General features: G+C 38.0%; 1 protein-coding gene across 1 annotated transcript in view; it reads left to right on the plus strand.

Moving 5' to 3' along the window:
* Nucleotides 1-21,082, plus strand: part of LOC150085969 (leucine-rich repeat and WD repeat-containing protein 1-like) — a 129,390-nt gene that overhangs the window by 105,325 nt on the left and 2,983 nt on the right. Inside the window, exons 11-12 of the mRNA XM_090374758.1 lie at nucleotides 14,709-14,806; nucleotides 18,083-18,250. Coding sequence (XP_090230884.1) covers nucleotides 14,709-14,806; nucleotides 18,083-18,250 — 266 coding nt within the window. The remainder of the gene's footprint in view (nucleotides 1-14,708; nucleotides 14,807-18,082; nucleotides 18,251-21,082) is intronic.

Consider the following 21,082-nt stretch of genomic DNA (forward strand, 5'->3'; position numbering starts at 1 on the left):
ATTAGCAAGACTCAGAATTGGGCATACTCATATTACACACCTGTTTTTATTATTGGGAGAAGATCCACCCCAGTTCACATCCTGTCAGACATAACTTACAGTTCACTTTCTTGTAGACTTTCCTCTTTACTCATCAATTCGTTTTAGCACCTTTCGGTCATTCAGCAAATTAAACGAATCCCAGATTTTATCTCATTTTTTGGAAATCATTCAAACATAGAAGAACTGTTAACATACTTAAATCGTACGGGCCTAAATGCAAGTATATAATTAAATTGTTAAAAGGTATATGGATATAAGAAATATAAACTATGAACTGTCACAATTTGGCCTTAGTAGCCCTTGTGTCATTAAACTTAACAACAACAAAGCGACATACTGACCATGGTGATCATAAAGCATAGAACTCACAATTTGACCTCACTGCCCTGACTAAGGGAGTTAATTTTAGTTGTTAGGTGGGATTTTTTTGGTTGGCTTTGACCTGGTACCCAAATTTGTTGAAGCTAGTACACGCGCGCACATGCACGCACACACACACTGCCTGGCCACTCATACAAAAATATGTAAATTTAAAGAAGTGTGTGTGTGTGTGTGTGTGTGTGTGTGTGTGTGTGTGTGTGTGTGTGTGTGTGTGTGTGTGTGTGTGTGTGTGTGTGTGTGTGTGTGTGTGTATTTGCGTGTATTTGCATTCATGGAAGAAAGAGATCTGGGAGTTATAGTGTGGGCAGGAAAACCTATGATGTCCTAAATTATAGAACAATATCCTGTAGAGATAGAGGTAATAATTCCACTGTACAAGGCAAGCGTAACACTGCATTTGGAATACTATGTCCAAGTATGAAGTATGAGACCTCATCTGAAAAAAGACATTGAGCTTCTTGAAAGGCCAAAAAAGGGCAACTTGCATAGTGAGATTGGCAAAGGGAAACCATACAAGGAAAGACTTTGATCATGTTGGCTACAGAGCTTGGCAACCAGACACCTTAGAGGGAAACATGGTTGAGCTTTTTAAGGCTCTGAGAGGAGTTAGTAAAATGTTCAGAATTTTCACTGTTACAAAGAATTCCAGAACTATGGGCCATAAGTTCAAATTACAGGAAAGAGGTTTAGACTAGATTGTGGAAATTTCCTTTTAGCCAATGAGTTGTTTATTGCTGGAACAAGTTGCCTTCACAGGTAGTTGAGGCTGACAGTTTGAAGAAATTCAAGAGTCAGCTGGATAGTTACATGCATGCATGAGGAAGAAAGCACATAATTTGTTTTTTCTTATCTATTTTTTTGCCAGTGCAGCAAAAGCCTGTGGTTTCCTTGCACTATATGACTAATACTGATGATGTGTGCAGGAAAGTGCTTTAAAACCTGTTATATGACTAGTGCCCAAATAAGTTCAACAGCAGTGGAGGAGAATGGACAGAATCTCGTGGATTTTCAGAGATGTAATTGTCAGTGCAATAAAACCTTTTGAGTTACACTTTCATATTCCGTAAGCAATTTTATTTTGTTGTTTCTGGTTAGAAAATTATAGGCCATGGAAACCCTGACAATAACTTAGAATCACCCTGTACTTTGTGCTTCCATTGCCATTGTGTAGTTTTTTATAAAGATAAGATGTGCATTTTTTTATGTTCAAATTTATTCATAATTCACCTAACTTTACTGCAGTACAATTTATTATAGGCACACACATGCACGTGCATTATTTTCAGTATTTACAGGGGGTCCCCGGTATCCGAGGATTTGAAAATTAAAGAATTAAAGCTTTTTCCCTTGAGAAAATTGACCAAGCACTTGAATATTTTTTGTCAGAACAACCTTCTTCATGATTGTGCAACAAATGTTAAGTGCCAAGTTAAAGACATAACGAAATGCTACGACACAATTTTATCTGAAAAAATACAACAAAAAAAAAAAAAAAAAAAAACACGAACAACTCTGGATTCTTTCTTATTCGTACAACTGAAAAATAGTGTAACTTCAATAAACTTTACTTAACCTTACATTGTGTAACATATTATAATAAGAAATGTCTAATAAAATAATTTTCTCATTTTTCAGTTCCTTCATCCATTTTTTACTATGTACAAGTACATAATAAACATTACTATATAATATCAATGTAGATACACCATATCTACAGATCATTCATAATGAGCTGCCCATGTATTGCACTACCTTGAATAAGAAACGCTTCACTTTGCAATACCAGGGTACCTGCCCACCCACCGATGAGACGCAACTGGCTTTGAAACGGTGCCATCTTAGTGGTAATGCCCACCAAAAATAAGTAACAGTAGTCTTCTCTATTAGTGAAGCGTTACTTATTCGAGGTAGTGCAATACATGGGCGACTCGTTGGGAAGGATGAGCACAATATGAGATACAGATGAAATGATGCTTTTCACACTATTATCATAGTTTTTCTTTAAAAGTTGTCTATGGTGAGAGCCTTGTCGATCAATTCGGCCCTGGAAAGATTGTGCAAGGCTCGAGGGGTAGAATTTTTCTCAGCCTGGTCTGTGCTTGTTAACAGGAGAGACTGCTTCTACAGGGATGGGATACACTTAAATAGAAAGGGTGCAAGAATATTTTCTGATGCTATCGAGGCAGAGTTAGGTGGGTCAGAAAACTCCTAGCTTGGGGGGATACACGGACTAATAGATTAACAGTAGCCGCTGGCTGAGGTAGAAGTGATTCTTGCACTACTACTATTGAAATGCAATTGAGCAGCAGCCTGGAAAGCAAGGCAATGAGAATTTCCAGGACTGCTGGGAGTCATAGTGGAACAACTAAATACATGGGCTGTGGTAGGGTAACTAAGAGTAGAAACAGGTGCATGTATACTTGTATGTACACCAATGCTAGGAGTATAGTTAATAAATTTGATGAGCTTGAAGTGCTAGTCAAGACATCAAAGGCAGATATTGTTGGGATATCAGAGACATGGTGTCACACAGACATAAGCAGTGCAGAACTGGAATTTGGGGAGTACAATGTGTACAGAAAGGATAGACAGGACAGGAAGGGAGGAGGGGTTATTCTGTTAGTTAAGAAACACATAAAATCTAAGGAAGTGCATCCAATTGATGTGGGTGGACAATGAAATGTTGACTCTGTTTGGTGTGACATAAGCACTGGGAAAGGAAAAATGAGAGTAGGTGTGTTATAGACCTAATGAATCTGATGAGTATAATGAGCAATTCTGCAGAGAAATAGAGTGGGCCGGTAAATTAGAGTGTCTTGTAATGGGGGATTTTAATTTCCCGGATATTGACTGGAATTTGTGGTTTGGTCACTCGCACACTAGCAAGGCTTTTGTGGATTTATTGGATGATTGTTTTCTACAGCAGCATGTTCAGGAGGCAACTAGAGGGAGTAATACTCTTGATCTGATTATCAGTATTGATTCTTCATACATCAAGAATCTGCAGATAAAGGAACCACTAGGTGGCAGTGATCACAGTGTGCTGAAGTGGGATTTACTCAAAGAAGTAAATACCATCGGGGGTAAAGGAAAGGGTTTTTGCTTTCGTAAAGTGACTACGGAAGTGACTAAGTTGTAAAAATTGGTCTGAGACAGTATTTAAATTCTATGCGGTGGGACCAACTGATGATGTTACCAACAGCAAATTCAAAATGGAAAGCATTCAAAGAATTAATCTTGGAAGCTACTAGGCTTTTCATACCAACAAAGAAATATTGTTCAAGATTTAGGCCTAAATGGAAGTCAGATGAACTAATTAGACATGTGACAGAGAAGAAAAATGCATGGGATACATATAAATTAACATGTGACACAGATGCCTGTGATAGATGTAAGCTGGTCTGTAACCAAGTTACAAAGGAGGTTAGGCAGGCGAAAGCAGATTACGAAAAATCTTTGGCAAAGGATGCAAAGCAAAACAGCAAAGAGTTCTTTACTTATGTAAACTCTAGAAGGAAGGGGATGAATCAGATTGGTCCACTTGATATTGATGGTTCAGCTGTTCATGATCCTGCTCAGGTAGCTAACAAACTAAATGAATATTTTGCATCTATATTCACACATGAGGAGTTATTCAGGGAGGGGAATGCCAGAGGTGTAATCAACTCTGGCAGTAAGCTAGATAATCTTGTAATAACTGAGAGTAAAGTGGAGGAGAAATTGTTGAAGATAAACTTAAGAAAGGCACCCGGGGTGGATGGAATCTATCCAGTTATATTAAAGGTGGTGGCAAAGGAAGTAAGCAAACCCTTAGCCATAATTATGAGAGCTTCAATGGACTCAGGGGAGTTACCCATGGACTGGAGATGTGCAAATGTGACCCCCAATTCACAAAGGAGGATCAAAGGGAGACACAGGTAATTACAGACATGTTAGTTTAACTTCTGTTCCAGGGAATTTAATGGAGCACTAGTTAAAGAGGCATTGCATGATCATCTAGACAAGACTTCAGTTATAGCTCGGACATGGCATGGGTTTGTTAAGGGGAAGTCTTGTCTGACAAATTTGATTGGATACTATGATGTAGTCACAAAGGAACTGGATGCAAAGAATAACTTTGATATCATATATTTGGATCTTGGAAAGGCCTTTGATACTGTTGCACAAATTGGAGCAGTGTGGCATTGGAGGCAAATTGCTGCTATGGATAAAGGAATGGTTGAGTGGAAGAAGACAAAGTGGTAATCAATGGACACTGCTCTTCGTGGACTAATGTTATTAGTGGAGTCCCTCAGGGTTCAGTGTTGGGTCCATTGTTTTCTGTATTTATAAATGATATTGATGATGGTATATCAGGCTTAGTGTCCAAGTTTGCAGACGATACGAAGGTTGGCAAGGTTATTAATGACACTAATGACAGTACAGTGCTGCAATAGGATCTAGAAAAGTTGAGTAGATGGGCTGAGAAGTGGCAAATGAAGTTTAACATTGACAAATGTAAAGTACTACATATGGGAAGCAGTAATCCCAGAGTAACGTATGAACTCTGTGGTACCACACTGACAGTGGTAGAGAATGAAAAGGACGTGGGAGTATTTGTGCAGGCAGATATGAAGTTTTCTGAGCAGTGCAGACGGTCTGCAAGAGTAGCTCATGGTGTCGTGTCAATGATATACAGGAATTTTTCTAGCAGAGATAAGGAGGTGATTATCCCCTTGTATAAGGCAATGGTCAGGCCACACCTTGAGTACTGTATACAGGTCTGGAGGCCTCATTTTAAGAAGGATGCAGAGCTGATGGAACGAGTACAGAGAAGGGCAACAAGATTAGTGAATGGAACAAAGGGTTGCTCTTACGAAGAAAGGCTTAAGTTTTTCAAATTACAGTGTCTGGAGACTAGTCACCTGCGAGAAGATCTGATTGAGGTGTATAAAGCCTTGAATGGTTTGAGCATGCTCAATGCGGATGAGATTCTTCCTCTTGCTCAGAATAATCGCCTGAGAGGGCATAAATTCAAATTGAGGAAAGTTGTTTGTAGGATATATGTGCAGAAGTTTGCCTTTAGCCAGCGGGTAGTTGATTGGTGGAACAAACTTCCATCTGTCGCTGTAGAAGTTGATAGCTTAAATAGATTCAAGGCAGAACTTGACAAATATTTGGAGCGAGTGGATGGGTGAATAACTTAGACATTAAGCCTGACATGCCTTCATCACTATTATTAATAGTGATGAAGGCATGAAAATTCCACTTAAAACGGGGAACAATTTTCGTAATGTTTATTATTTAAATAAAACTAAATGCAACAATGCTAATGGTGTATCTACACTGATATTATATAGATATAGAAAGTTAAACTCTTAAAATATTATGCCTTGTTGCATTTAGTTTTATTTAAATAATAAGCATTACGAAAATTGTTCCTCGTTTTAAGTGGAATTTTCATGCCTTCATCACTATTAATAATAGTGATGAAGTCATGTCAGGCTTAATGTCTAAGTTTTCAGATGACAGGAAAGTTGGCAGTAATCAGGATAACTACTGCAACCACATCTAGAAAAATGAAGCAGCTGGAGAAATGGCAGTTGAAGTTTAACATTAACAAATGTTAAACAAATGCAAGGTACTGTGTTTGCAGTAATTCCAGAATAACATAATGGGGGGGGGGCATATTGTACAGTCAGATATAAAGTTCTCTGAACAGTAAGTAGGTGAACTGCTAGGCAGCCAATGGGAATTTTTCTCAATGATATACAGGAATTTTACCAGCAGGGATAAGGCGATGAATATCCAGAGAGTAAGGCAGTGGTTAGGCTGTGTCTTGAGTATTGCATGCAGGTCTAGAATCCTTATTATAGGTAGCATGTGGATCTGTTGGAATGGGTGCAGAGAAGGGCAACAAGATTAGTGAGGGAGACAAAAGTGTATTCTTACCAAGGAATGCTTCAGTTCTACAAATTGCAGCATCTGCAGACTAGGCACCCTTGAGAATATCTGTTTGAGGTGTTTAAGAATTTGAATATTGAGTAAGCTGATGGCATTCTTCCTCTTGCTCAATTAACACGTGGGGGGAGCTTAAATTTAAATTGAGGAAGGAAGGTTGCAGAATAGATGTGTGGAAATTTTCCTTCAGCCAGCAGGTAGTTGATTGTTGGAACAAACTTCCATTGGTGTTGTTGGAGTGGATAGCTTGAATAAATTCAAGGAAGAACTAGACAAATTATTAAAGGGGATAAATTGATGTGGGAAGCATGTTTTTTTTTTTTTTTTATGCTGATCCTGTATAACCTTGTTTTCTTGCATCATTTGCCACTACTAATACTATATATAACAGTATATCCTCATTAATTTGATATTGCATTATTCAGAAAACCAACTGACATCATTATGATGAAACTGAATGGAGCTATAGCAAAAATTTGTAAGCATATTGTATAAAGTTTACAAAAAATGTGCTACTTACCAACATGGGTGCCATGCATTTTTAAGTCACCACATATTTGCACTCCATTTGGGAGAGAATGAGAATGAATATGCTTCAGAGGGAGGGAGGGAGGGAAAACTTTGCAATAAAAAAATTTTGTCTTAAAAAATTCATAATAATAAAGCACATGAAATGTTTTTTCAATTTCTCACATATGATAACAAAGATCACTGGGTTTTGTTTTTGCTGTTATGTAATAGTCATGTAATTTGATGTATATTAGCTGTACATTGAAACAAACATGTCATTTATTATGGATAATTTTATAATCCTTCTAAAAAGAGAGAGTATAATAGCATTTTGGTATATGCTGTTTAATACATGTATTCCGTGAAAAAAAAGATAATATTCTTGATAATCTCACACACACACACACACACACACACACACACACACACACACAGAGAGAGAGAGAGAGAGAGAGAGAGAGAGAGAGAGAGAGAGAGAGAGAGAGAGAGAGAGAGAGAGAGAGAATGCCTAGTGTGTAGGTACAGTTGTAAAAACATGCATTTGATCACACTTGTAAAATTTTATCTTGAAGGGATTATGAGAATTGGTTATTTTAATTTATTTTAGCACATACTTGTATGTAATACAGGAATACCTCGCATAGTGCTGTTTACAAATTGAAAAAAAAATTAACTGCATTACACACAAATACATTTGATACATGTGTATGTATTACAATGCCAGCACATAGGCCAATGCATTGTGGATTCAAGGCCACACTGACTGTTGTTGCAACTCCCATTATATATGGACTCTGCTAGCATTCATACATTAGTAAACACTCTTGATTCCCAGCGGTGAAGTCGTTGACTGTGCGTAAGCTGTACAAATATTTTTAAAAGCGTTACACCTTTATACGCAAATATGAGTGGAAAGAAGAAATGTAATGGCGCTGAGTGTTCTTCTAAATGTAAATGGTTGACACTAGATGATAAACTAGAAATTATAAAACAATATGAAAATGGTGCATCATATGCTAAGATAGCACGAGACAAGAACACTTCTAAAGAATAAAGATAAAATAAAAGAACACAGAATGGCAACAGCATCTTATATGTCAAAAATATTTAAAAATCATAACTTTGAAATGGATAATATGGAACATCTGTTAATGTTATGAATTGAAGACTGTAGCTAGAAAAGAATTCTGTTAATTCAGATGACGATTCAAGCTAAAGCAAGCAGTCTCTATTCACTACTAACAAAAGAAAATTGTCAGGAAGAGGAAAGTTTTTGTTCAAGCCGTGGTTGGTTTTACAGGTTTAAAAAACATATGGGGCTCCACAATGTTCAACTTAGTGGTGAGAGTGCCGGTGCTGACAATGAAGCAGCTGCAAGAATTTAGTGTGCATCAATTTATAGTAAACAAACACCTATATATTTTTGCAACTCGACCCATATAATCAAATTGTCGGAACGCATTACATCAAAATACATAATAATAATACCTCGATCAGTGTGGTTTCACATTGCACGTTATTTTTTTGGTATGAATTAACTGCATTATGCGAGGTATTCCTGTATTTTAATTTCTGGTGGCTTCCGTGGTTAATCTTTGCCTTAAATTGCAAATTATTTACATGTATGTACTTTGGGGGAGCTGATTTAATCCTACATGACCAGGAAAAAATTTTGCAACTATTATCAAACATTTTTTTCAGCCATACTCAGACAATGGGTATTTTCTGTGAAGAGAAAGTTTTTAAGTTTCATAATTAATCTCTTGAAGAGATAAATTATGAAACTGCTTCAAGAGCTTTTCTCTCGTTTTCAATATTACTTTGTCAGGCTGTGTTAAAAGACAAAAGTTATAAAACCTCCACGTACAAATTGAACCTTTCAAACACCCTTAAAATCAGTGTGTGAGTTTTAATATATAGTTGCATGTAATATTTTTCTTTTCACGCTGCCTCCATGGTTAATCTTTTTGGTAAATAATTCACATGCACAAATAGAGAAAGAAAAAATAAATTATTTAATTTTGCAACTGCAATCAAACATATTTTTCAATACTCTGGCACCGGAAATTTTTTGTCAGCCATTCTTGGTGGATCTGAAGTGACATCAACTCAATGTTAGCTTGCGTATTAAGAACAATTCATGCTTGGCAAAGTTTACTGAAAGCAATAATGCAAAAATCGAGAGAAATGTCACTTTTTTTTTTTTTTTCTTTTGTTGGGATAACAAATATTGAACACAAAATAATATTCAAAAATATGGTCTCTCTCTCTCTCACACACACACACACACATTTAGATAACAGGCACTTTTTTTATGTTCTACTATGTTCTATGAAAAAATATAGAGGGTATTTTCAAAAGTGATTGTCAATAATTTAAAGGTGAACTGTACAGACTACAATATGCAAAAAAAGTCTAGTAAACATGGGTTCTTAAGTGAACCATTTTCAAGGTATTGCACATTTGTAGTTGGGATCCACCACTGACAAGGTGAACTGTACAGAGTTGGAATCCACCATGGACTTGTGTGTTTAGGTTAGTTTATGCTCATTCTCTTCCTTTCCCCTCTCTCAGTGCTCTGAAACGTAGTAGGCATACTAGTACTTGTCAAAAGATAGTCAACATGGAAAGAGGTTACAGCAACAAAGAGTATGCGGACATGCACTTCATATATGGTAAAGCCAATGGCAGTACACTCGAGGCTGCACGTTTGTACCAAGAAGCATTTCCTCGCCAAAGGCCGCCCAACAGGTGCACATTCATCAGGGTACATTGACGCCATAGAGAACATGGGGTACAAGCAGGTAGGCCCAGAAGCATAACACCTGATGTTGAGGAAAGGGTGTTAGAAAGAATAGAACAAAATCCAGGAATTTCAACAAGGAGGGTTGCTCTGCAAGAGCGTGTACTGAGTCATAGCAGTGTGTGGTAAATTTTACATTGCCAATTACTGTATCCATACCATATCCAGCTTGTACAAGGTCTCAGCAATACAGACTACCCTCCCAGAGTGAACTTCTGCCAGTGGATGCAACAACAGTGTGTCCCGAACCCCCAATTTTTAAACAACATTTTGTTCACTGACAAAGCTGGGTTTACTCATAATGGTATTTTTAATTTTAATAACTGTCACGTTTGGTCCGATGAAAATCCTAATGCAATTCACGAGTCAAGACATCAGCAACGTTTCTCATTGAATGTCTGGGCAGGACTACTAGGAGACCATCTAATTGGACCACACTTTCTGCCAAACAGGCTAACAGGAGAGCTGTACCTTCAGTTCCTGCAGAATGATCTTCCAGACATCCTTGATGATGATAATGTTCCACTTCAGGGACGCCAGAACATGTGGTTTATGCATGATGGTGCACCAGCACATTTTGCTCGAGTTGTGACTCGATATCTAACTAGAAGGTATGGTCAATGGTGGATAGGTAGAGGTGGGCCTGTAATGTGCCTCCCAGTTCACCAGACTTAAATCCTATGGATTTTTGTATCTGGGGGTCATGTAAAAAGCTTGGTGTACACTTCTGGCATTAACACAGTTGAGGAATTGCAGCGTCCGGTTGAAGGAGCCTTTCAGCAAATCAGAAATGACCCAGGAATGCCTGAGAGGATTCGCAACTCAATGCAGAGAAGACTACAAAGCTGTGTACGGATGCAAGCACAGCATTTTGAACACCTGGGACTGTTAGTAATCCTGGATATAACCTCCATGCACAAGTACATGGTGGATGCCCACCAAGGTGTGAACCAACGTAAGGAGGGGTCGAGATGTGGCGCCCACACCACATGGAGGAACGCCGCCCCTCTGTGCTACCAGGCAGTACTCAGTGGTAGATAACTCTCATCAACCGGTGCAATACCATCACTTTGTTTATTGGAGGCTTGAAGTGGTGGAACCCATGTTTAGTCTCTAGCGCTAAGTTCCGGTCAACTCTTCCCTATCTCTTACATCATGCAGTATGATTGATGACTTTTGAGGTTATGATGAACATCGTGGCGAGATCCAATATTATTTGCATTTCGAGGGTACAGCTCTAAAATGGAGTTCGCAAGCTGGCCACTAGTTAGTACAACGGACTGAACCTATTGGTAACTCTCTAGGAGGCTTCTGGATCAGCTGATGTGTATAATCTTGCTACCACTACTCTGCCAGATAGTGACTGGAGGGAGTCCGAGTAGTGTATATGCGGGGAGCATTGTCGAGGCCACGTTATGTCAAGGATTTGGGTATATTCTTATCATGTGTACACCATATCCAATAATTTCATTACTTCATACAGCATGTCACCCCCACTTTTTCTCACTATTGAATACACCATGAATTGTCAAACTAATAGAGCAAGCTTATCTGCGAAAAGATCTAAACCTCTCAAGCACTTCCTAATTCATTTCACAAATATATGTGGTCTCAATTCTAATCTCAACGATGTCCCATTCCACTGACAGTCTGCCAAACTCCATGTACTTTTTCTGACAGAATCTCAGTTATCGGTTGATTCAACTACTGCTCATCTCAGATGCCCAAATTATTCACTGTATGATTCCTTTCGCCTCAAAGGTGGTACTTGTGCATATGTCCGTTCTCATATTCCCTGTCAGAGACTTGGCAATTTGGAATCTCCTCTCTTTGTTCTTCTCTGGCTTAAAATCTCTCTACCTCATTGTGTCAAATTCATCTGTTGTCTCTACCGTTCTCCCAATTCCACTAATCACTTGGAGCTCTTTCACTTCCTCTCTTTGCAACTTGACTTTCTCCAGTCCAACTTTCCTAACAGTGAGGTAATTTTCCTTGGTGATTTTAATGTTCACAACTCCAGCTGGCTTCCGTTTTCTAGTCACACCGACCCAACTGGTCAAGATGCTGAGGCTTTTGCAATTACTAATGACCTTGCACAGATTGTTCATTTACCTACAAGAATACCGGACAATCCTAATCATACAGCCAACACGCTTGATCTTTTTCTCACAAACAACCCCTTCTAAGTACACGGTTGAAGTGAGAGGTCCTTTAGGCACTTCATATCACAACTTGGTGATTGTCTCTTCTCGAATGGAGCCTTTATCTCATGGCTATTTCCAACCTCATGTTGTTTGGCATTACAAGAATGCAAAATTGGATGACCTGCGAGACTTCATTTCTTCTTTTCCTTGGTCGGATTATTGTTTCAAAACTTCTGATGTCAACATTTGCTCAGATCGTGTCAGTGATATTCTTGCAGGAATGGAATCCTTTATCCCACACTCCACTTTAAAATCTCATCCTTTATCTAAACCTTGGTTTTCCAATAAATGTGCTAAGGCTGTTCAAGAGAAGAATGTTGCATATCGTAATTGGCTTGTTTCTAATTCTCCAGTTTCATTTTCTGCCTACACCAAAGCTCGCAACAATTGTAAAGCAGTTATTAATCAGTCCAAACTAGAGTTTGAACAGGCTAAGAGTAGAAAACTTGCTTCTTGCCCTAATGGTAGCCGAGCATTCTGGTCTCTTGCCAGAGCTATTGGCCGCAACTTTTGCCCATCTCTGCTCCCACCTCTGTCCAAACCAGATGGTTCTGTTGTCACTTCAGCCAAGGATAAAGCTGACCTGCTAGCATCCCATTTTTCTTCCAACTCATGTATTAATGATCTTGGTAAAACATCTCCCACCATTTCCAACACTCTCCATTCAATGCCTCCTGTGGTCTTCCGTCAAAAGGATGTCAGAAGGATTTTGACGAATCTTGATGCTAAGAAAGCTCCAGGTCCTGATGGTATTTCTGCACTTGTTCTCAAAACCTGTGCTCCTGAACTTACTCCAGTTTTTTGCTGCCTTTTTTCTCTCTCTTATTCCAAAGGTGTTTTTCCTTCTTTTTGGAAAATTGTTCATATCCAGCCAGTTCTTAAAAAGGGTGACAAATCCTTTTATCGTCCCAATATCATCCAATTATCGTCCCATTGCAATTACTTCTACTCTTTCTAAAGTAATGGAGAAATCAATTAACCACCAACTCTTAAACTACCTAGAAACCTTCTGTCTGATCAACGATCGTCAGTATGGATTCCATCAGTGTCGATCCACTGGTGATATTCTGGCTTATGTTACCCATTTATGGACTAATTCAATGGAAAGGTTCGGTGAAACACAAGTAGTTGCTCTTGACATCTCAAAGGCTTTTGATCGTGTTTGGTATAAAGGTTTTCTAAACAAGCTTCCATCTTATGGTTTGCCATCTGTTTTTAGTAATTGGTTAACCAGTTTTCTCTCCGATCGCTCACTGAGGGTGATGGTAGATGGCTCTCTGTCTTCTAACTTCTTCACTAATGCCGGTGTCCCCCAAGGTTCAATTTTTCCCCACTCTTTTCCTCTTGTATATTAATGACCTTCTTCCATTGACTGGAAATCTTATCCATAGTTTTGCCGATGAAAGCACATTGCATTCAACTTTCCGTTTTGAGAAACCTTGTCCTGCTCAATCAGCTTCAACTTCTCGAAAATCTGCTACCAATTCCTTAAATGCCAATCTTCAGGTAATTCTCCAGTGGGGGAAAGACAACTTAGTTGATTTCAACCTTCTAAAACTCAGTCTTTTCTTATATCTTGCAAAAAGGATTCTTCTGCTCCTATGCTTATCTTTAGTGACACTCCAATTTCTAGGCAAAATGATATATCTCTTTTGGGGATTACTCTGACTTCTAATCTCTCTTGGCACAAGCACATTACAAATATTGCTTCCTCTGCATCTAAAAAACTTGGTTTTCTCTTTCGCTCTCGGCATTACTTTTCTTCCAAACAGCTGCTCACTCTGTATAAATCGCAAATCCACCCTGCCATGGAATATTGTTCCCACATCTGGGGTGGTACCTCCAAAACCTCTCTCAGGCTTCTTGATTCCATTCAGAAGAGGGCAGTTGGGTTAATTAATGATTCATCTCTAACAGAGTCTCTCCACTCGCTGTCTCATAGACGTACTGTTTCTGCTGCATGCCTCTTCTACAGATACTTCCATGAGCACTGTTCTTCTGAATTGGCTTCTATAATTCCCGCTCTCTCTTTCAAAACAGTCCGAACATGTGCCGCCACCAGCCAAATCCATTTACTGTCCAACTTCAAACTCACAGAACCAACTTTTCATCTCCCTCGTTTGTTCATTCAGCTGCCATTTTCTGGAACAACCTTCCTTCATACGTATTTCCTGAAAATTACAGTCTACAGAAGTTCGAGTCCAATGTCAACAAATATCTTCTTTCGTCTTCTTAATCTCCAACCCAAGCATGCTACTAAGTACTGTAGGTTCTAATACCTCTCGTGTTTGGGGTTTACATAAAAAATAAAAATAAATAAAAAAACCTTTTGTAAAATCCTGTAACATGTTACAAAAGTAACATCTGTAAAATCCTGTGGTGTTGAAACCAAAAATTAAAAATGTATCATCTTATGTTTAATAAACCACCCTTAGCAAAGGATTCACAGCTTTTGCTAAACTAGTGCTCCCATAGTCAGTGGCAGTTCTTAACAGAAAATGTGCATTATCTCGAAAATGGTTCATTTGCGGCCCGATGTTTACTGGGATTTTTTTGCTTATTTTAGTTTGTACTTTTCGCCTTTAAATTAATGACCATTATTTTTGAAACACCCTGTGTAATAATTTACCAAACAAAATAAAATTAAACAATATATTTTTTTATCTATAAAATATTTAATGGTTTTTCTGAGATGACATGGAAAATACTGAAAATATTTAAGCAATATATGTATGGAATTATTGTTTGACTACTTACTACTAGTATAGAATATTACAACTTGGTATTCAGCAGTCCATAAAGTTTAAACATTTGATATTTTGGTGTAGAGACCCTTCCTTGCAGTTTGAGGTTCCTCACTGTTCAGATAAGAATAACAATACCAACATAGTGGATGGTCTTGCATTTGTTACGGATGACATTCTAGGTAAATATGTTATAAATAAGATTTATATCATTAACAAAATTAGAGAACATAAGCACAATGAATTTTTATTCTTTTTTACTAAGGATTTATGAATTGATTAAAAATTTTTTATCTTGAGAGAATTGTAAAAATATTCTACTCAGTTTGAAAATAAAAAGCAATTCAAAGATTGAAGCTTTTTTTTTTTGTTAATCCATAATATTTTTATTGAATTTATTATTTTTGTTCTTAAGTTTTTTACTACATGTATGAGGACCGGTATGAAAGTAATACCTCGTAATATTTTGCTTTCAAATGTGGTGCCGTGGATCATTTTGTGTGTCACTGAGTGGTCACTAGAGGTCTCTAGTTTCCATACTGAGTGGTACTGTGATTGGTCTCATGAGTGCAGCACATGGATAGTTCAGAATAGTGGATGTTACCTATATATGTATCAAGCAAAGAGTGGTGATTGAGTTTCTTACCAAGGAAGATGTGACGCTTATTGAAATCCATAGCCGTCTCAAAAATGTTTATGGTGACAATACTGTTGATGTGAGTACAGTTAGATGTTGGGTGAGACATTTAAGAGTGGGAAAGGTGACATTGTTGACAAGCCCCGAAGCAGCCAGCCAGTAACATTAGTGACAATAAGAGCCGGATCGATGCGCTGATCAAAAAGGGCTGCCGCATTGCAACACGCAAATTGTGTGATGTAGTAGGTACAGGGAAACCTGCTGTGATAACCATCATAAAGGAACTTGCTACAATAAGGTGTGCGCCTGGTGGGTCCCAAAATGCTGACACATGAGCACAAAGAAGCCTGGAAAGTCATCTGTATGGAACTTCTCTAGTGCTACAAAAGTCAAGGAGAGGTTTTACTTTCACGCATAGTCACAGGTAACGAAACCTGGGCCCACAATTATGACCCTGAAATGAAGAGATAGTCAGTGGAGTGACACCACCACAATTCACCGTACAAGAAGAATTCAGAAGACAGCCTCCTGTTGGTAAAGTCGTGGCAACAGTATTTTGAGACAAAGATGGGGAAATGCTTGTGGACTTCTTGGAGTGTGGCGCCACAATCAACTCAGATCAATATGTGGAAACATTGAAAAGGTTTAAAGCCAGCATCCGTAGAGTTCGACCAGACAAAAACCTTAATGAGGTTCTCCTCCATGACAACGCACGACCCCACATCACTTTGCATACAATGGAGGCTATTGCAAAACTAGGGTGCGCCGTTCTTTCTCACCCCTTTCATAGTCCAGATCTTGCAACTATCGCCTGTTTGCCTTGCTGAAGGGTGCACTGCATGGAACCCATTTTGCAGACAATGACCGGCTCAAGCACAGTGTTCGCAAAGCCCTCCAGAGCAAGAGTAAGGACTTTTACAGGATTGGAATACAGCATCTGACTCAGAGATGATGGAAGTACATGGGAAATAATGGTAACATTTTGGAAAAATAACTGTTTATTCATGGTTGAGGATTAATTGATGCAAAAGTTGTTGCATCAATTAATCCTCAACCATAGTTGTAGTTGTAGGGAAAAAATAGGAGGCATTACTTTCGTACTGCTCCTCATATGTTAATTTTTCTCTTCAAATGCCCGTACTCAGCAATTTACCAACATTGAAGTGCACTTGATTATGAGGGCAATGAACAGAGCATTGAATCAAACTGGATTTTACAATTGTGGTAAAAACTACAAGTGAAGATATTTGGTGAGCTTTGCTGTGACTATTTGAATATAACAGTGTTGAAGAAGCCATAAAATAATGTTTTCAAACTTTGGGGGGGGGGTTTCCTCAACCCAGTAATGATAAAGACCTGCAGATCCTTCAGACTGTAGACCCAACATAAGAAATAAGCACTTCACTAATAGTCCCTGCATCCACAGCTTGGAGTTGTGTATGCAGGGACTGTTAACATAAGAAATAAGCACACTAGTCCTTGTTGAAATGAAAATTTTAAAAAATTTGGAGTATTTAAATTTAAAACTATATACATATTAACTACTACAAAACATTATGGAGATGTGGCTCCTTTATCTGTGGTTAAAAACTAATTTGACTTTTAATAAGCTGTCTCACACATACACACGAAATAAAAGAGTAAAGAATCTTGGTGTCGCTGGCTTCAGTGGAGAAATCCTCTGCTGGATTGGCTGCAAGATGCCTGAAGTAACTCTCTTCCATGACTAGATCAATCTTTACTACCACATGAAGAGTAATCCCACAATCCCTTTGGACAGGACTGTAAACTGTCCAGTCCCAACAGACTGTAAACTAGCCAGAGTTAAAAAGTTAAGACCTCTCCTACTCTTGCCTAGTGTTCACTATGACTTGCTGCAAAGTGAGGACTCCTCTCCCAAAGCTAGTGAGCCCAAGATTCCTTGCCCATTTTCTTTGTGACAACAAGAGCCGGATCGATGCGCTGATCAAAAAGGGCTGCCGCATTGCAACACACAAATTGCCTTAGTGACAACAAGAGCCGGATCCAACTGCTTGTTGGAAGTCAGGATGTTGTAGTCAGTGTAATTTAATGTAAAGTTTAAAATTGTAAAGGTACTGGTTTTTAACCATAGATAAAAGAACCACATCTTCAAATGGTCTGGTAATAGTTGATATGTATCGATTATTGATTAAAATCTTCAAATTATGTATATGCAATAGAGTGGTATGCTTATTTCTTATAATGTGCAGTGTGACATGAGGTTTTCCGAGTGGTGGAACAACTTGTGGGAACTTTTTCATATAGGAACTGTGCGAGCAGGATCACATAGGTGATTATTCCATTCTGTATAACAACATCTTGAATGTCACATATAGGTTTGGAAATCTCGTAATAGTAAGGATGTAAATTTATTGTAGCAGATGGTGAGAAGAGTAATGAGATTTGCCATAGAAAGACTTCAGTTCTATTAGTTTCAATGTCTGTAAACTAGGCATATGCATGGAGCCTTAATCAATGCATTGAAGGCTTTAAAAGAGTTGGGTAAACTAAATGCTAATAGCATCTTTACCCTAAAGATACTACTATCATATTTAATAACATTTCTTCCTTTCAACAATATTAATACATACCATAATCTTTTTTCACACTATGTTTTAAGAGAATTTTACTTTATTTGGAAGTGAAATGATTGTCCAAAATGATTTATTCAAACCTAAGTTATTCAGGATTGTAATATTTTACTAGACAATTTTTGTGAATAATTCTGCTCTAAGAATAAAATTTGGTTTAAAAATAATATGATTTGTATATATCTTTTTTTATTATTATTTATTTCCAGCTCTGAAAATTGCTGGCGAAGGAAAAATCTACCTCTGGAGCTTGACGGGCACTTTGAAAAAAAGAAATTTATTTAATCCAAAATGTCAAAAGCTTGCCATTGTCATTCAGAAAAGATTTCGGTGGAGTAGTTGTAATTCTTATTACCTAGGTCTTAATTGTTCATCAGGTAAAGATATATAAACATTGCTAATTAGTTTCATACTAATATCTGATTATAATTCTCCATCAAAGGTGTTATTTTTTTATTTGGATGGGCTCTGAACTTATAAATAATAACTCATGAAAATGATCCAGTTGGAAAAAAAAACAGCATGTGCACCCTATATGCATGAAAAATGTTATATTTTATGTGAAAACATCCTTGGCTTGGACTTCGAACAGCTAGAACCAAAGTTATGAACGATGCAACATTTTATGCTCATGCCCATTACTTAATGACTGAGTTAGTGACAGAATCAGTGTTAATGACTGAGTTAGCGTCATTTGGAAAGTGATGTCATTTGCATCATTTTCATCTCACAGTTTCGTTAACAATTGGGTAAAGAAACTGTAAGATAGATATGTCAGTCTGAAATATTTATTATGAATGATGTGGTGCTGTATGCTCACTCCCGCTACTTACTCTACTGAAACAACATTAGTGACTGGGTTATCGTCATTTCTGTCTCGAATTTTCATTACCAGTTTTACTTCAGTCTGAAAAATCTTGTAGGTGCCACCAAAGATGTTCTCACATAAAAAAAAAAAAATGGTACCTATTTCAACTAAGTTGTAATGACGATGAATATAAAAGAGATCATGGCTATGGTGTTTGGGCTATTCTATTGGTCAAATTAGTCTTACAAAATGTAGTAGTAGTAGTGGCATGTGATGCAAGAAAGCATGTGTATGAGCTTATGCAGCATCAGCCAAAAAAAAAAAAAAAAAAAATCATACCATTCCCTCCAAATGCCTGTCCAGTTCCTCCTTAAATTTATTCAACCTATCAACTTCCACAATGACAGATGGAAGTTTGTTCCAGCAATTAACCTAAAGGCAAATTTCCGCACATCTATTCTACATCTGTCTTTTCTTAAGTTGAATTTATGCCCCCTTAGGTTCGTAATCTGAACAAGTGGAAGCATCCCATCAGAATTCAGCATGCTCGACCCATTCAAGGCCTTATACACCTCAATCAGATCACTGTGCAGGTGCCTAGTCTCCAGCCACTGCAATTTGCAGAACTTAAGCCTCTCTTGGTAAGAGGATCCCTTCATTCCCCTCACCAACTTGTTGCCCTTCTCTGTACACGCTCAAGCAAATCTACATCCTTCCTAAAATGAGGTCTCCAGATCTGTACGCAGTACTCAAGGCGTGGCCTGACCATTGCCTTATACAGAGGGATAATCACCTCATTTTCCCTGCTAGCAAAATTCCTATATATCATTGACAAAACCCCATGACCTACCCTGGTAGCCTGTCTGCATTGCTCAGAAAACTTCATATCTGCCTGCACAATTACTCCCAGTTCTTTTTCATTTTCTACCACCTTAAGTGTAGTATCACACAGTTGGTACATTTCTCTGGGGTTACTTCTACCCATATGCAGTACTTTGCATTTTGTCAAGGTTAAACTTCAGTTTCCACTTCTTAGCCCATCTACCCAAATTATCTAGATCCTGTTGCAGTAGCACACTGCCATTACTGTCATTAACAACCCTGCCAACCTTTGTATCATCCACAAACTTCGACATTAACCCTGATATACCTTCATCAATATCATTGATAAATATACAAAACAACAGTGGACCCAACACTGAACCCTGTGGGACTCCACTAATAACATTAGTCCATGAAGAGCAGCACCCATTGATTACCACCCTCTGTCTTCTCCCACTTAACCATCCTTTTATCCATTGTAGCAACTTACCCTTAATACCATTCTGCTCCAATTTGACAATAGTCTTTCATGTGCAACAGTGTCAAAAGCTTTCCTGAAATCCAAATATATGATATCAAAATCATTTTTTGCATCCAGTTCCTTTGTAACCACATCATAATATCCTATCAAATTTGTCAGACAAGACTTTCCCTTAACAAACCCATGCTGTGTCTGAATTGTTGCTGCAGTCTTGTCTAGATGATCCTGCAATGCATCTTTAACTAGTGACTCCATTGTTTTACCCGGAACAGAGGTTAAACTAACTGGTCTGTGATTACTTGTCACCCTTTGATCCCCCCTTTGTGAATTGGGGATACATTTGCACATCTCCAGTCCATGGGAAACTCCCCTGAGTCCAAGGATGCTCTCATAATTATGGCTAAGGGTTTGCTTAGTTGCTTTCCACCTCCTTTAATATAACTGGATCGATCCCATCCACCCCAGGTGCTTTTCTTATGTTTAACTTCAACAATTTTCTCCTCCACTTTGCTCTCAGTTATTACAAAATCATTAAGTATCCTGCTACAACCTTCTGCCATTTTCAAACCTTAATAATTCCTCATGTGTGAATGTAGATGTAAAATACTCATTCGGTTTGTTTGCTATCTGAGCAGGATCATCAACTGTCAAACCATCGATGTCAAGTGGACCAATCAGATTCAACCCTTTCCTTTTAGATTTTATATAAGTAAAGAAATCCTTGCTGTTTTTCTTAGCATCTTTTGCCAAGGATTTCTCGTAATCTGCCTTCGCCTGCCTAACCTCCTTTGTGACCTGATTACAGACTAGCTTATATCTGCCATAGGCTTCTGAGTCGCTTGATAATTTATATGCATCCCATGCATTTTTCTTCCATGTTACGAGTCTCATTAGTTCATTAGATAACCATTTAGGCCTAAGCCTTGAACAATATTTCTTAATAGTTTTGAAACTTTTAGTAGCATCCATGATTAATTCCTTGAATTCTTCCCACTTAGAATTTACTGTTGGTAACATCGTCAGTTTATCCCACTGTACAGAATTTAAAAACTTCTGAGACCACTGTACTCACCTTTACGGAAGCAAAAACCCTTTCCT

The sequence above is a fragment of the Mastigoproctus giganteus genome, chromosome 5, assembly GCF_048544385.1.
Source record: "Mastigoproctus giganteus isolate SK-2022 chromosome 5, ASM4854438v1, whole genome shotgun sequence".
In the NCBI taxonomy this organism is placed as follows: Eukaryota; Metazoa; Arthropoda; class Arachnida; order Uropygi; family Thelyphonidae; genus Mastigoproctus; species Mastigoproctus giganteus.